Source organism: Galeopterus variegatus, unplaced genomic scaffold (assembly GCF_000696425.1).
Source record: "Galeopterus variegatus unplaced genomic scaffold, G_variegatus-3.0.2 Scaffold135, whole genome shotgun sequence".
Lineage (NCBI taxonomy): Eukaryota > Metazoa > Chordata > Mammalia > Dermoptera > Cynocephalidae > Galeopterus > Galeopterus variegatus.
Genome location: NW_007726246.1, coordinates 148,990 through 166,817, shown reverse-complemented (window position 1 = coordinate 166,817; position 17,828 = coordinate 148,990). Strand labels below are relative to the sequence as shown.

The following is a 17,828-nucleotide window of genomic DNA, read 5'->3' as shown; positions in this document are numbered from 1 at the left end:
TAATCATATACAGTGTATATTGACAAAATAAAAATTTAACAAAAAAATAAATAAATAAAAAAAATAAACGAAGCAAAATGACTTTGGCACTGGCTTTGTATACAGATTATTTTAACCTCTGGGAGGAAATTTGACAGAATAAAGGGCATTTATCTTTCCAAGGACTCATGTCTAACTCAACTCCCCACCTTTTCCTTACCTACATCTACCAATGAATAACAAAGTAATTTTTCTATGTTGCTTTATATCACCATTTTAATTAACATTTTTTCTCTCAGAGAGAAAAGTAATGAAAATAAATCATTCTTAATCCTAGGGAATATGTTCTGAGAGAACAGGACAGTTATTTATCAGAGATTTTATTCTTTAGTTCACAATAGCAGTGATGTTCGTTTTGTTGAAAGCTGAGTCTCCAGCATCTGGAGCAGACACATGGCACAGAGCGGGCACTCCACAGTAAAATGAATTAATGAAGTATTACTGGTACACCACTTGTGTCTTGGAATATATAATAAAACAATTAGGGAAATTTGATATTGTCGCTTTACTTTTAATCTCTTTTCATCAAGGTGCTGTTCAGAATCAGGAAAATTATAAAGCAGGCCAGATGCACTGCAATCAATACTGCATAATTTTTGTAAATCCTGTTTTTTTCAGTCAATATTGTTAGGGCCTCAGGTTATTTATGCTTTACATAAAATGCAAGAAATATTAAAGCCTCACTTTTTCTGAAGACATAAATGATATTTTAGACTTAAATAAAATATATGAATTATTATTTTCACAAAATTCAAAAACCTACCTTCTCTTTTAAAAGTTGAAAGAGAATCCAAGGTATTATGCACAAAACATAGAGTACTATTGTGTGCTGATTACATAAGCTAAGGCCACAGCAGAAAGCACCAATTTTAGCTATCTGAAAATAAATGAAAGAAAAAAAATCTTAATTAAAAATTCATCTAATACTGTAAGTGAGCACACTGGTAGAAAGCCATTTTCTATATTCAAACCCAGCACTTTTATCATAGGTTCAGGTTAAAATCAACCTCTTAGATGCAAGCAGGTGTATTTAAACAAACTCACTAATACTTATCACCATTTTTTATTAACATTTTCCATTCTCATCAAATAACTGCAGTTTGACCTTCACTGAGTATTTTCAAACTGACTTAAAAAGTCCTGTATGATGACTAGATAAGGCCTCACAGTAATAGTGGGTAGTGCAATTCTTATTCAAGTAAAGTCTATAACTGAAGTTCAGCAATTGTTTGATTGTTTCTCCTATTAAGTAAATAAACTACAATACCTTTTGCTGAGAAACCTGGTTATCTCTGACTGGTGTTTTTGCTTTTGTTGAATATCTGTTAGTTTCATAGCTGACAAAGATTCTCTCTTTGACCAAACTCTAGTCAGGCTCCTCTGAACTCTCCTCTCAACCAGTCCCTGACCTATAGGGCTTCCCTGTTCATCTCTACATTGTCCAGTTTTAGCAAGAACCCTGCTAAGTCAGTTTACCCAGAACCCCCCAATCTCGATATCTGTTCACCCTCGATATCTGATCAGGTAATTCATCCTCCACCATCCCCCAAGTGATGTCTGATCTCCCTTGCCATGCCTTCAGAATAATCCTGCTAAGATGTTAGCCAGAATCCACCTTACCCCTTATGTTTCCTTCTCAGTAATTTTCCATCCACTGACATTTACCCTGCTTCTTGGCTTCAAATTCTCTCTTTTCCTAGTTGTATTTGTATTTGAATCTGCTCTCTCTCCCCTACTATGAAACTCCAATGCGGTGGCCCCTAGCCCCTACACTTGAGCCTGAATGAAACCTTACCATTCTTTAACAAGTGTACTGAATAATTTTTTAACATAATCAGAAAAAAGATTATTTTAAACAACTATTTAAAAACTCTAACAGCATCACAGATCTATTTATGAGAACCACAAATAAACCATCATGGTTTTTTTGTTTCTATATTCTTTAACAACATAAGGCTGCTAAGATGATTTGGCATTTTCCAGAACGTAGACTGTAAGCTCTTAGCAGACAGGGTTCTTTCACATTTCAAATGATTTTGAACATAGTGTTTGCCTTCGAATTCATGCAATCTCTTTTGAACTACTTTGTTTACATTTGACCCTCTACTTTTAATTAAAAAAATTTACAAATTTGATCATTTTTACAATTGGGGAGTAAATCCATGTACCATAATCGTATACAGTTTAAGGTACTCAGTCTACAGCTTGGCACCTTATGATAACACACACAGACAAATGATGGTGCATTAGCCAACAAGCCTATTTTTCCCATAGGACTCACAGGCAATTTCATAATCTACTCATTCTCCAAAAGACTTCTGAACTCTGAGGGAAAAAAAAGTCCCATGTTTTATAAGAACTATCGTGGTTCCAGTCACAATAAAAGAACTGAGAATGTTTTCTCTCTTAACACGTGTAGATTACCGTGACAGTAATCAGAATAGATAAACAGTAACTAAACCAAAGTGGAAAAGAAATACAGCACCTGTCTAAAAATTAAAACAAAAAATGATTTCACTTTGATCAAAATAGGTTACCTTTGATCTCTCCTCTGCAGTTGCTGCCTCCTCAAAACGTACGGTAAGAGCCATAAGCAGCCCCACAAACAGATTGTTTAAGCTAAAAACCTCTGCTGCAATGGACCACTGCCATGTTAGACGAGAAAATGAAAACACCCCCGCAGCAAGGATTCCTCCAGCATATGAGCCAGAAAGCCTGCAAATACAGATAACATGAAATCTTCTTTCCCAATAAAAAGAACTAACTTTATTTTCCTCTTTATAAACTGTACCAGCTGAAATTATGACAGTCACCCAGCAATATCCCAACACATTTATGGTTAATACATTACTTCATGTAATAATTTCTTTCAACAGATTTTAATTAGGAAATCCATACGCTAACGTATTAACAAACAAATAAACCTATCCTCAGATGTAATATCTAGGATTCAAGCCAGTTCAGAAAACCTGAAGAGGTAGTAGCTCGAGAGATAACAAACCTGTGTCATTTTCTTGCTATACCTACAATGAAAAGGATGGTCAGCTAAGATCTAAATATGCCTAATTGTAAAAATTAATGAAATGGCAAAATATTTATTCAGGAACACTCATTTTCATTTCTTTTGGACTGTCTGAATCTAGGTACCTTTCACCTTTATCTCTCAACATATGACAAAGAATGCCTTGGTCACAATATTTGCTGATTTTAAGATCTTGTACAGCTAAGTTCTTAGGTTCCAATGGTTTTTTTCTTTAGACGAAGTTAAAAACGGTATTTTTTTAAAGAGGGGGATGGAAATATGAATTTCAATAACACCAAAAGAATCGAATGCTACACTTGGAAATATATTTGCCAACCCCAAATCCCAAAAGAGCAATACATTTCAAATTAATCAGGAATCTGGATCTCAGTTCAGAGATCTGATTTGATACTGGTAGTATGGTTGAATACACTAGAGCTATCAAACCAAAACAACTTTATATTTTGCTATAAACTAAAGCTATGAAAATTAAAGCTATTACCTAATACCCATTTCTAACAGTGTTAGGAAACGCAGCAAGCATTACTGCACCTATTATGACATTATATGGCCCCAAGTCATTAATTTTCAACTATATTGTTTTCTATAAAAAGCTATGAAGTAATTCTATGGCTTTTAATCAACAATTATAGAAAAAAATAGTCAAAAATTTCAGTATTATCAAACCTGTTTTTTCTTTGAGTTTCCATTTGCAACATATTTCTGTTTTCTTTTCTTTATAAAAAGCAGCAGTTTCCTATTTCAGAGTCATTCTCACAATGATCCTGATTCAATACTCTAGAGTCATTTCTTCCTTCCAAATTACTTTCTCATCTATTCATTCCTTCCGATTTGTATTCCTCCTGCCTTAGACTCAATTATTTTAATCGTTTCCTAACTTGTCTTGTTTTCCAATCTCTTCTGCAATATAGCATCATATCAAGTTTCCTAAAATATACATTGTATGACCACCCAGCCCCAAAACTTCAGGTCTCTTCACTGCCTCTGGGATAAATTCTAAATGAGTAGGCCTAGAATCCAGGCTTCCAATAAACTGGACCCCCAGCCCCCACAATCCACTAATTACCAATATATCTCTACCAACTAGTCAGGCTCCTCAAAATTCCCTAATGAGACCTACCTATTCCTAGTGCCATACTGTGTTCATGCTGTACCCCTGAAACAAATGTCCTCCCTGCTCCTTTCTATTTATTCAAATCCTCCTCATTTCTCAAATTTCTCTTCAATTCCAGGTTTCTAGCCCATCTCTGAACATCTATAGCATTTAATTGTCTATACCAATTATTTTGACAGTTTTTGAAATGTGAATTGGAGTTAAATTTCATTTAAACTGGAAATACCTAGCCCCAAGCATACAAAGGAAACCTAGTGAATGAGAACTAATTAATCTTAAAATATTTCTAACAGTTCTAAAGAAACTTCTAAGTTTCACCTGTCAATATTATCTTGGAAAATCAGCATAAGACACAAGAGTCCTTCCTCTACTTAAAACATAAATTAGCCTCACTGGAGAAATGGCTGATTCCAGGCTGGGGAAGCTCAAGCACAAATTAGTCTGAAACATCTTGTGTTAACAAGTAAAGAAGTGCTCAAAGAATGATGGGGACATGACAAAAGGACACAGGAACCAGTTTAAACATGTTTCTAGTGGCCAAACTGCGGATAATTTGAACATGAAAGTAATTATACTAATAGCTTATAACTCATTGAATAAATAAGAACCCATGAATCTATAGTGATGTAAATAAATAAATAGGGGAGAAGGAAAGAATCTGCCTTTCCATAGAAAGTCAACTAATAATTGTAGAGGAAATAATGGAATTAGAAATCACCATTTGACAACCATTTTAACAATAATCAATGACTACCAAAACTTGTGGGTAAAAGTTTTGGAGTAGCAAAATACATTCAGAAGTCTCAAGGTATCTCCCTATAAACAGATTACAAAGGGAAAAATAAGTTTACAGTGGCAAAACCTGGCAGACACAGTCTTAACCATGTGAGTAAAGTTAACAGCAGCAGTAATGAGACAGACACCGAGACAGACATCGTGTGCTGCCCGATCTATTCCAGTGAAAAGAATACAGTTATCACTTCCATGGTATTCTGGTCAGAAATGTGTTACCCGAATCTAAGCATAAGGAAACATTAGACAGCTCAAATTGAAGGACGTTTCTACAAAATAACTAGCCTGTATATATAAAAATGTAAAAAACCACAACCCTCCCCTCCAAAACCAAAAAAAATCCTGAGGAACCGCTGCAGATTAAGGAGACTGAAGGGATATGGCAATAGAATGAAAGGCATGATCTGGGATTTTCCTCTGCTGTAAAGAGCATTATTGGAACAACTGGCAGAATCTGAATCAAGTCTGGGTTAGATAACAGTGTTGTATCAATGATAATTTCCTAATTCTGAGAACTATTCTGTGGGTATGTAAGAATATGTTCTTGTTTTTTAAGACATATAACCTGGGGCCGGCCCGGTGGCGCACTGCTACAGTGCGCCGCTTGGGAGTATGGCGGCGCTCCCGCCGAGGGTTCGGATCCCACATGCACACCGGTTCCCGATCGCTGGTTGAGTGAGGTGTGGGCGCAGCACCGAGGGTTGCGATCCCGTTGCCGGTCCCGGTCTGGTACGGGCGCAACACTGAGGGTTGTGATCCGTTGCCGGACATGAAAAAAAAAAAAAAAAAGACAAAAAAAAAAAGAAATATAACCTGAAGCACTTATGGGTAAAAAGGCACCATGTCGGGCCGGCCCGGTGGCGCACTGGAGAGTGCGCCGCTTGGGAGCACGGCGGCGCTCCCGCCGAGGGTTCGGATCCCATGTGGAGACTGGTTCCCGCTCACTGGCTGAGCGCGGTGTGGGCGCAACACTGAGGGTTGCGATCCCGTTACTGGTCAGTAAAAAAGACAAAAAGGAAAAAAAAAAAAAGGCACCATGTCTGTAGCTCACTCACAAATGGTTAAAAACTACACAAAACAATAACATATACAAAGAGTCAAAAGTAAAGCAAATGCAGTAAAATATTAACATATGGGGAACCTGGCTGGGTATATAAAGAGTGGACTATTCTTGCAACTTTTTTCTAAATCTGAAATTATGTCAAAATAAAAAGTTTTTTTAAAAAATCAACAAATTCCTAGATAACTTGCTAACACTGATCGAGCTTTTAGCTTGCCATGTGCCAGGTATTGTTCTAAGTGCTTTCCTTATATTAATTCATTTAATTTTCACAACAACCCTATGAGTAGATGCTATTTATCCCCTTTTTTCAAATGAAGAAATTGAGGCCAGGTAATTTTTCCAAGGTCCTATGGCAGTTAAATAGCAGAACCAGGATTCAAACTGTTTAGTACTGCTACCTAGTGTCACTAAATTATGGGGTAAAATACAGTTATTTTTGTTTCACATCAAATACTTTATTCCAGATTAACGATAAATTGCACTTTTATTTGGTTAAATATGTACCTCCTGGAGTGAAAAGTAAAATAGAATAAAGTTTTCTGAGTTATTAGAATTGTGTTTATATCTATATTTTAACAAAACTACACACTTTAAGCTTGAATTATATTCAAAACCTGTCAGGTCTGGTTTTAATGTGTTTTTTGTTTTTTTGAAAGAACAATTAGTCAAAGTTTAAAACCACCAAACAGTTAAAGAGAAGTGAGAAGAAAGTCCTGATATAAATGAATCCTCAGGAAGGGAACTCAGACTCACTAATTTATAATGATTTTTAACACATGTTGTTATGCTTAGGAAGACATCCTAAAGTGTTTGATCTGTTGATATTAATTACTGGAATTATGAACGATGTTAACTGCTTTTTCAAATATTTCCTAATGTTTTAAAAATTGAAGAAAGTAAGGTAAAATTATTGACTTCGGGGATAAAATTTATCTAGTCACCTTAGACTATTACACATAGTTAGATACATTAGTATTTTACTGAAGACTAATCCCACATCAGCAAGGTCTATAATCTGAATTTTCTCTCCCCATCTCTCCCCCTAAGGTCAGGATGGTTTTGCAATGAATGATCCATATACTCTTTCACCTGATTTTCTTTGGTATTAGAGAAATAATTTGTGAGGCTGCTAAGTAAAGTTATAGAAGAGAAGGTATCTTAACTGATTATAAAACCTACATGAAATGTAATTAATGAAAATCAAACCTATAATACCAATCTTTTTACACCAAATGAACTTGCTCAGAAATAAAACTAAATCTGAGGAATTTGGGTTGTAGTCCTAATGTAAACTGAAGACAAAACAATAGTGGATCTTCTATTTGTTTGTTGGTTGGTTTCTCAACAACAGTGTATGAGAGTCTGATTTCTCCACATCCTGGTGAGCACTTGTTATCGGGCTTTTTAACACTACCTGCCCTAGTGTGTGTGAAGTGGTATCATGTTGAAATTTTGACTTGCATCTTCCTACTGGCTAATAATGCTGAGCATCTTTTTCTGTGTTTATTGGCCATTTGTAGACATTCCTTTGAGAAACACCCATTGAGATCCTTTGCCCATTTCTTAAATTGGATTATTTCTCTTATTAAATTGTAGAGTTCTTCCCACCTTCCTTTTTTTTTTTTTTCCTTTTTGTCTTTTTTCGTGTCCGGCAACGGATCGCAACCCTCAGTGTCGCGCCCAGACCGGACCGGGACCGGCAACGGGATCGCAACCCTCGGCGTTGCGCCCGCACCTCGCTCAGCCAGTGAGCGGGAACCGGTCTGTATGTGGGATCCGAACCCTCGGTGGGAGCGCCACCGCGCTCTCAAGCGGCGCACTGCAGCAGTGCGCCACCGGGCCGGCCCCCCACCTTCCTTTTAATGTTTTTCTTCTTCTAAACACAGCCAGAGTCAATTGCTTACAACCAAAAATCCTGACTGAAACACACTGCCTTCCCTCTTTATTATAATTTCTATTATGCTTTCAAGGAAAACTGTGTGAGGAAATTCTGAAAATAGATGTCAAAGTTCTCTTATCCTTGTGGAAAAGAGAAGAGAGGGAGTATGCCTCTAAGAGCAGAGAGTTATATGTGCATCCATAAATAGACTATTTAGAACATGAAAGAGTTTAGAGGCCTGTTGGGAAAACAGATTAGTTTAATCAGGCCCCCTTGCCTCAGGTCGGACTCGGTGTGGTGCAGTACATTCTTTGTAAACAAATTGTGTGTGGGTGGGTGGAGTTAGTGCACATGCATGCCATGTATCTTTTTAGTTTTGTTGCTATTCTGGTGTGTTCTTCAGTTGTGTGGAGCAGCAGCCCTGAACTACTGGCCAGCAGAGAGCTCACATCTAAAAATAGAGCGCGTTTACTTTGCTGGCAGCTGCTCAGTTTTCTTTGGACTTTGCTGGTAGCATTTGAGTTTCTGAGTTTCTCTTTGGACTGCCTAGCTCCTAGACATGTGTGTGTAGAAATAAAGACTACTCTTTCTTCAACTAAGGATCCAAGGACTTTTCTTACAGTTACCTAGCTCATAGACCTTTGTGTGAAGGGTTTGTGACCCAGTCAGGACAAAAAGCTTGAGGGGTCTGTGAGCTCCAGACCCAGCCGTAGCTCTACAAGGCCCCATCATTTTACTATTTATGTTTTTCATAAAACAATCTATATGGGTTAAGCCTGTATGAATTTCTTCAGCTTCAAAAGCATTTTATAAGACAAACTCTGTATTCCCCTTAAAACGCACGTATTTTAACATACTGCCTTTAAAACTTTGCTTAATGCTAAGATTCAGAATCAACTAACAATTACTGACCATGTAACATTTACAAACTAGTGGATTAAGAAAAGTAGAGATAAAAAGAAAAACTCCACAAGCTCTGGAGGGATACATACAAAGCCTTGTAGGTAGCAATAAATGCTCACCTGAGGCTGGAGACTACAGAGACTGTGGAGATGGAGTGTCTGCATGGCTTTGGAAAGGTCTGCAGCAGCCTGAGCCAGGCCTGGAGAGACTAGATGATCCAGCCTTAGGGGTTTACTATGTAGGAGGGACAGACAGACAAGAGGGAAAGAGAGTTCAAGTAATGAACCACAGGGCTCATATTGGATAGAGAAGGAAATAAAGTTAGTAGGGGGGCTGATGGAGGAGATAGAAAGGATGAGCAAAGGGTTGAAAGTCTCAATTACACCGAAGAAAATTGGTGGCACCAAGGAAATGAATGAAATGAAAGCTAAAGTCATGCCAGGGAGTAGAAAGTGGGTTAGGGAAGGGGCTGTCAATTATTAGAGGATGAACAGGCCAGTTAAGCAAGATTAGACTCTATTGTTGAAAGTAGCCTGTGATGGAAGAGTTTAATAAAGATGTTTTCAAAATCATAAAAGTTTCATTAAAACTAAATATTTGTACTGAAAGCCAAACTGCGGTTGGTACACCACGCATCAATAAGTCTGTAGGCTCAGGGCAATGTAGGAATACAAGTGTAGGGCCCAGTGCCATGACTTCACAAGCATGCTAGCAAGGAGATGTGATCCTCCATGTCGGTAATGGTAAGGATGATATTTTCTGGAGACTTTGGAGGTCTTTCAGTTCATTCAGTGATTCTCATTATATCGCTAGGAAGGCAGTCTCATTATATTGCTCAAGTCATACTTCCTGGGCATTATCTGAGCATGCTTTATTAAACCTTAAGGAGACAGAGACAAGTGACTAAAAAGCAAGTTGACAACAAGGATGATTTCCTGAAGACAAGTTACAGGGTCATGGCTAGGCTCAGTATCAGCCTCACATTGACCCCATCTGCAGCCTCCACCCTCTCCTCCTCTAGCATTCTACTGAAATTGCTCTCACTGAAGTCCTCAATGACAATAGTCTTTGGGACTTCTCTGCTGTGTTGATCACTTTCCCATATACACTCTACACAGCTGATGTCTGGGACCCTACATCCCACTGGCTTTCCTTATATGGCTCTAGATTTTCCTTCTGAGTTTTCTCTGAATGTCTCTTTTTCCGTTAACTCCTTTAGAGCTGATATTTCCCACAGTTTCATTCTCTTCATCCTCAGGCGATTGCTCTTCTCACTCTACATACTCTGCCAACATGCGCAAAATTAACTTCTTATCCTCTTCCCTAAAAATAATTCCTGCTCCTGTATTCTCTATCTCAGTGATTCTCATTATCTACCTAGTTATCTAAGTCAAGAGACCTGGGATTCATCATCAAAGCTTCCTTTCCTTCTCTCTCCCTGTCAAACGTATCACATCCTGTCAATTTTACTTCAGAAATATTTTTTAAACTCATCCTCTTCTCTCCATCCATACCACCACTGCCCTATTTCAGCTATCATCATCATCTCAGGCTCAAACCAATCCAATAGCATCATAAGCTGTCTGCCTCCAGTCGCATGCCCACCACGGCCACCAGAGTGAGGGATCCAAAACACATCTGATCTCACACTTTTCTGCATCCAACCTTTAACAACTCCCCTTTAATCATAAACATAATATAAGCTCTTCATCATGATGGACAAGACCTTTCATGATCTGGTCACAGCCCACCTTTATAAGTAACCCCCACAAAATAAGAAAATAAAACAATTGTCAACTACTCACAGACATTGTGTTTTCACTTGTCACAAATGGAGCCCTACTTTCAATTTTCATTTTATTCTTTTGAGTAAATGTGCTTGATTATTATGTTTTGAAAACACAACTAAGAAGTTAATAACATGCTAAAGTGGAATCTTAAAATCAGCTCATTAAAATTAAAGAACATACATTTTTCTACTGAAACAGATTAAATCACTTCAACAAAACTAATAGCAAACTAGAGAAAAAAAGAGAAATTCAAAGGAGGTTGTAAATAAAATGAGAACTCTACACCAGAACTCACTAATAGACTGCAAATAGTCTAGACTATTTTCCATTTTAACTTAAAAACACTTTATGACTAATTAGATATAATATGAGAAAAAATGTTTTCTATTCTCAATCTAATTCTTATAGACTATGACTCATAGAGCAAGGTCAAAAGAGGTATCGCTCCAAATGAAATACATATTTTTAGAATCTCACCTAACTTACAGAAAAATAAAATTGTATGAGGCCGTATGAAGAAAAGATCATTCATTTCAACCACCATTACTATGATAATTTTAATAACATAATCATTGTATTGTAAAATACAATCACATGCCAATATCTGTAATCAAAATCAAGTTTTTATACTGCTATAGAGGAGTACTTAATACTAAGTCTTACACTAACAAAGGAAAGCAAAGAAGATTCAAAATATCAAATCCAAGTCATAAAAGTATGTTTTATTTTATATAAATAAGTTTATATTTTAAATATAAAATATATTTTGTAATGGATTTGCAGTAAATAAATCTTCCTAATTGTTTTCTATTTGGGTTAACACTAAAATCATAGAGTTCACATTCCAGTAGAGCACAGTATTTAGTCAATGTGGAAAGATACACAAGAGTATGACAGACAGTATGGCTGTTTAAAATTTCACCCAGAAAATGTGAATGACAGAAATTCTCCACTAGGGTAAGGAAGATATGATGCTATTAAGAGCATCCTAACAAATGTGAGCATCAGAATTCTTTGGTTGAAACATAACTGCCTTCTTTTTGGTCCACAAAATCCATGAGACCTAGATAAGATTCATAAGAAAGTCACTGATTGTGTAGTAGTTTTCTCACTGATGAAATACTATTCATTTGTTGACACAATGGATAAATCAGGAGGTTACAATGTACACCATCGACATAGGTTTGCTATTGATGATAAGGTATATTTTTCTTTCCACTACACGGTATTTGATTTTCATGTGTAGTCACATGTTTGTCTAACCCTCAATCAAAAGGCAAATAACAGAAACCTGAAATTCTTTCCAAACACACATTTGATGTGCCTCATAAAATTCATGAACGTATTTGTCTTCAGTGTTACTTGCATGAAAAGAACCCAACATGGAGAGTACACTAGTCTCCATCTATACTGATTACTATTTTTGGGAATAAGTGGAATTCGAGTACACAGGCCACAATGCAGCATCTGGCATTACTGTTTCATAAATTACTATTAGTGTCAATTCATACTTACAACTAAAAAAGTACAATGGATTACAGCGAAGAAGCATAAATGTTCCCTTCTGGCTCATTCACATAAATGCCATGTATGTAACTCTCCTGTCTACCTGGAAAATAGTTAAATTGGAGAGCTAAGCTACTGAAAACCTAAGTGTTGCTAAACAACCTTCTTTTGGGGGCAGTTCATTTAACATTCTTTCAATAAATATGTACTGGGAATCTAGTATGTGTCAGGTGTTGTGTGGGAAAATTATAGTCAGTGACCATTTAGAGAGCAGTAGGGTCTAAATCTTTTCATTTCCAAGTATAGATTTAATGAATATTAATCAATAATTTAGGACATGGCATATTAAAGTTATATTCTGAGACCACCACCATTAGATGTAAAAAAATTATAAATATTTCCATCCTTAAAATTTTGTACAAATTTTCCACATTTTATAAAAATTTACTGTCATTTCATATAAAATCCTTCCAAGGTTAGCTCTGTTTTACAAGATTCAATCAAAAGGACAACTGTTTCTACCCTGAATTTTTAGCTACATAAATATTAACTACCAATACTTTAATAGGAAAAGTATAAAGTATTATTTCTGATTTAAAATCACTAAATAAAATTGGGAAAAAATTTTCAAAGCCTCTAAAAAGGAAAAAAAGCACAACTGAAATGGAGGGAATAAGATTATGAATAGCTTCCATAAATAAAATGTAATCACACAACTTCCATTAGAATTAAGATTTATGCATTACCTAATAAATGATAAAGCTATTCAAGGTTTAGGACAATTCATTTTATTATACCCCCCAACTTATACCTGAATATCTAAAAGAAAACACTGAATTGGGCTCTATAGGAATCACCATCATTTACTTTACATTTACTAAGTTTTCATGCTGTGTCAAATAACCTGCATGATGGGAGGCAACACCTTCTTGAGGTACAGCCTAGTTTAAAGCAACTCCCAAGTTACAGATTTCAGTCAATTTTGTTTGAAATATGTAAAAACACACAAGACCTCAAGACTAGCTTGTTACTCAATCTGGATAGTGTACTTAGCATTCAGTAACAAAACTAAATTTGGTTAAAAGCATATTTCAACATATTATTCTCAAAGGCACTGGCCAAGACATGTCATCACACTAAGTCTTTTTTAACTGAAAACTTAGAAGATGCTACATAATTTTTACAATGTTAAGATAGTAGAAGTATATGAAGTAAACTTGAAACACCCAAATAACTTAAATCAACAGAGTGAGAATATTAAACTTTCATTGGCAACATTAACCAACTTAACAAACAACAGAGATTGAACATTAAGTATTCTTATGCAAAGTTATAAAGTATATCTTAATATTTTAATTCATGAAGATTGTTTTCTATTTTTATGGCTTTCAAAATCAGCAAATCTATACAAGTTATGATCTATAATTTTATTTGTAATTTTAAGAAATATATGCATTTATTATTACAGCTGTAATAACTGATGGCTAGTTCCAGTGGCAAAATCTTGGCAGGAAACAGATTTAGCAATTTAAATGTTTTATAAGTTTTTGTAATTGAGGAAACTTTTCATAATCTGACATTTGTTAAAACCACTTATTAGAAATTATGCAGCACAGTAGCTGTGGAAATATGAGCTAGCTTCACAATTATAAAGTCAGCCTATGAAGCCCTTTCCTATTGTATATAGTGGCATAAACCCCACGGCGGCCTATCAGCTAACTGGCAGGCAGGGGGCTGCTCTATTCAAAGTGAGAGATACAAGCTGCAGGGCAAAAACCTGGCAGCTCCCATCTGACCCCACAATCCCCTACTGGTGACAGCTCCAAGCTCCATGGCAAATTAGGCCTTCTCATATTACAATTGGAGAAGACAGATTCCATTAGCAGTATCTGAAATTGAGTGGAGAGCTGCACTGTTATCAGACTTGACTCATAAGCACTGCTATTAATCAGAGCTATGATAGCATTTATATATTTCAAGCTATCTGCTGCCGCTGTGATATTCTGCTACAAAGGGTTGATGGGACTTAGGAAAGTGAACAATAGAGCTTTCTGGGAAAAGCAGAGTAAATCAAGAAAGTCTATGACTTCCGCACATTCTGAAGGGATTGCGGTTTACATAAATTTTCTCCCAATTGGAGATTGAGCTCTTCCTCATCTTACACATGGGATTTAGTTGTCACTCAATGGTAACAGCTGTGAAAAGGTGAAGCGGCCCACCGCTCAGAATATTGCCTCCGCTTTTAAAGCAATTAACCCATGAACAGGAGGATACCTGGTGATATCAAAGGGATTAGGCCAGGCAGTGCATTATTAACATTTCCTTGAACTAATTCTAACTCTGACTAGCTGTCAGAAAAGACTCTACAGTCTTAAAAAAGAGTTTTTGCCCTGCTTTTTTCCCCTCAAAATGAAGCGCTGCTATTTGAGCCTAATATGTCCCTCTACTTATAAGAAAATGCAAATGAACCAAGCTCTTAATATGCTTAAGCAGTCTGAGTCAATGCAATTTTAATACAAGTACGAAAGAAATATATGATCAATTAACCAGGGATCAAGACAGATATTCTCCTGAAAGGAAATTAATGCTCCAGTACTTTCCATTCTTCTTCAACTACAAAAACTTGGTGACTATTTGTTCCTTATGCATAGTTACTTCTGAAATTAGGAAGAGCTTCACATTATTCTCTATAGCAATAATCTAAAATACTCTTTGAGCTGGAAAATCCAAATGTCTCTTAAGCAGAAGATTCTGCATTCTCTAAGGTATGGCATTTTAATTTTCTATTCTTTATTGAATGGAATCCTAACTGAAGCTATAAGAACAGCAGACACAGTGCTCAGAATCAAGTATTCGCTTTCCTAAAGTTTAATCAAATTAATTTTTACCGGAAACATAATGTTTAGAAATACATAACTTATAAAAATTACAAAATCCATGAATAAAATCCCAACACACAACAATCTGCCAGAAGATATTTAAATATTACTGAAATCGATCATAAGTTATTTGTAGTAAGCATAGTTTCAATATATTTAATTATTATTAATATTCGTATATTCTAGGTAATCTGCTTGACATTAAGAGATCTGATTACTGTACAATGTTAATGGTGTTAGAAATTGTTTTTATGCAAGTTTCCTGAAATTATGCCACTTGGATAAAACATTTGAAAAACAGCTTATTTACTGGTTAGTGATTCTGTCCTACTTTCTCTAAAATAAGCACTGAGTCTTGATTTTAAAAGCTAAGAGTTTTACTTTCAATTCACATGATTGCTCAACAAATATTGTTGAATGAATTCTTCAATAGTTGCATTTGGCCCATAATAGTTTGAAAAGGATATGCTGACTCTCAAAGCCTGTTGAGAATATATTCCCTGCCCTGTAACTACCAAAATAAATGATACAAGATATGCCCTCATCTGAGACCATAAGCAATTTAAATTTTCCCTGAGGTAAAGAATTTTTATACCATGCTATCGACATATTCCCTTCTTTAGTGATACCAGAATATATGAAAAGTAAGCATGTAGATGGTTAATAATAGTGACTTAAGTACTCCTTCCTCATTTGGCATATATGACCTAGTTTGATATTTCCTAGAAAATAATTTGAAACTCAAGTACTAAGCAATGTTAAATGGTATTTATATTAGTGATTTACATTATCTGTAACTTTTTAACTTTATATTAATAGGATTTGTGAATTTCAAATAGAACACTTTAAATATCATACTATCAAATTTAAAAGTCACTTACTTCAATGGCCTTAAATGAGAAAATCCCAGTTCCTATAAATCACTAACCGTATTACATAACCTTAAAAACACAGATGTACACATTAATAAAATGAATACCATTTTATATAAATGAAATTTATTAGATTAAATTCCCCCAACATAATACATGCTTAAAAATACCCCAGAAGGGGACAATATGTAAATAAATACATACAGAAACAACTGCCACAATCTTACTATTTTTAATTCAATAAACTACAGTGACAAACACAGCTTTTGATGTGCTGTTTTACTCATATGCTTTCTACATTAAGCACAGCAAATATAAATGAGTTCTTGCCAACCATAAGGAAAGATTGACAAAAAATGCAGTGTTAATGACATCTTACGGCTTTTAAAAGCAAGAGAAAGATGGAAGAAAAGCAAAAATTACATAGTAATTGGAAACGACAAATAAATTGTTCTTTCAATCTAAGTTATGTTTACTGAAAAAAAAATGGAGCCTTTTATATCAACACATTTAAACAGAAATTTGCTTTTGAAATACCATCTTTGTTTAAAAGGTACAGAAGGTCTTTATGTCCCCCCCAAGAGCTAAATATAGTGAATGCCATGTGAACAATTACCTGAAAAAAACCTAAACCTGTTAAAAGAATTAATTTACTGCCCACCAGTCAGCACTAATCCTACATGTACAGAAATGTTCTCTTAAGTGATGGGGGAAAGAAAGAATAAAACTGTTTTGTGGATCAAAACCTTTCAATATTCAACAACAAAATGGAATGATGATTTGGTCTGTAAATGAATAAAGTAGTGAAATGTCTCCTAAACAAATTCTGATAAAGGAGTCAACCTGTAAAGGAATAGATTTACTGTACGCTGGGACTGGAAAAAAGCTGTCACTGTAATGGTTGTACAAAAACTGTGTCCTGCTGTTGGGTTTATATTCACAGAAAAAAGGTTTTAAAGGTTAAGTTCAGGTCATACAACAAATGAAATTGTAACAAGCCAGCTGACATTGTATAATGTCTTCTTCCACTCAATCAATAGGCTACTGTTAGTCCTATTTCCATAGAGATGGCTTCTCCTTTCTGAAGGGTGTCTATTGTTAGACAAAACAGATTTGCCACTTGAACTAGGTTGTTCCCAAAGGACATGTACCTTGTCAATTATTTGTATTCAAAATAATGAAGTATTTTCTTATTGAAATGTATGTAAGAGATAATATTGTTAGATACCTTTTCTGAAAGACAGCAACTTTTCCAAAGTACTATATTACTAACACCACTCAAATACCCAGCTTAATCATATTAAGAGTTTTGATTTAAAGCACATGTCAGCAAACATAAAAATATATCATTAATACTGTATATTAAAAGAAAAGGGTTACAGGCTAGTTTGCTAATCTGAAATTTATTATAATCAAGCATAATAATTAATAAAAGTTATTTTTAAATGGAGACAATTTAAAAGAAAATTATTGTCCAAAGCTATTTAGATTCTGTGAGATTTTATAATTTTTACAGTGGTTCTCATCTGTAATGGCATCAAAAATTAATGTTAAAAAATATGAAAAAAGTTTAGAAAAAATCAAAATTTATTTATCATTTGCATATATAAATGATCTAAAATAAAGATTAACTATCAAAATAAATATAAATATTGGTTTTCTTTAAATGTTTTTGTCTCAAAATGTCTTGTAAAAATTAATAACTCAATAATAGTTCTTGTAAAATTAATAATGCAGAACAGGTAATTTCCTGTTCAACCTAGATATTTAAAAAAAAAAGATCAGTTTTTTTCTCTCAATAGATACACTGACAAATTCTTAATTATAAAAGACTCAGAAGGAACAATTCTAATAAAATTTATTCTAACCATTTAGAAAAAGAAAGTATTCACAACACTAATAAATCCAAGCAGAGATATTATTTTAAATATCTCATACTTAAAAGATT

General features: G+C 35.0%; 1 protein-coding gene across 2 annotated transcripts in view; it reads right to left on the bottom strand.

Moving 5' to 3' along the window:
- TMEM260 (transmembrane protein 260) overlaps nt 1–17,828 on the bottom strand; it is a 64,423-nt gene that overhangs the window by 38,940 nt on the left and 7,655 nt on the right. For both annotated transcript variants that reach the window (XM_008589207.1, XM_008589214.1), the window contains exons 4-5: nt 2,577–2,754; nt 803–916 (exon numbers count right to left, since the gene is read on the bottom strand). In XM_008589207.1, coding sequence (XP_008587429.1) covers nt 803–916; nt 2,577–2,754 — 292 coding nt within the window. The remainder of the gene's footprint in view (nt 1–802; nt 917–2,576; nt 2,755–17,828) is intronic.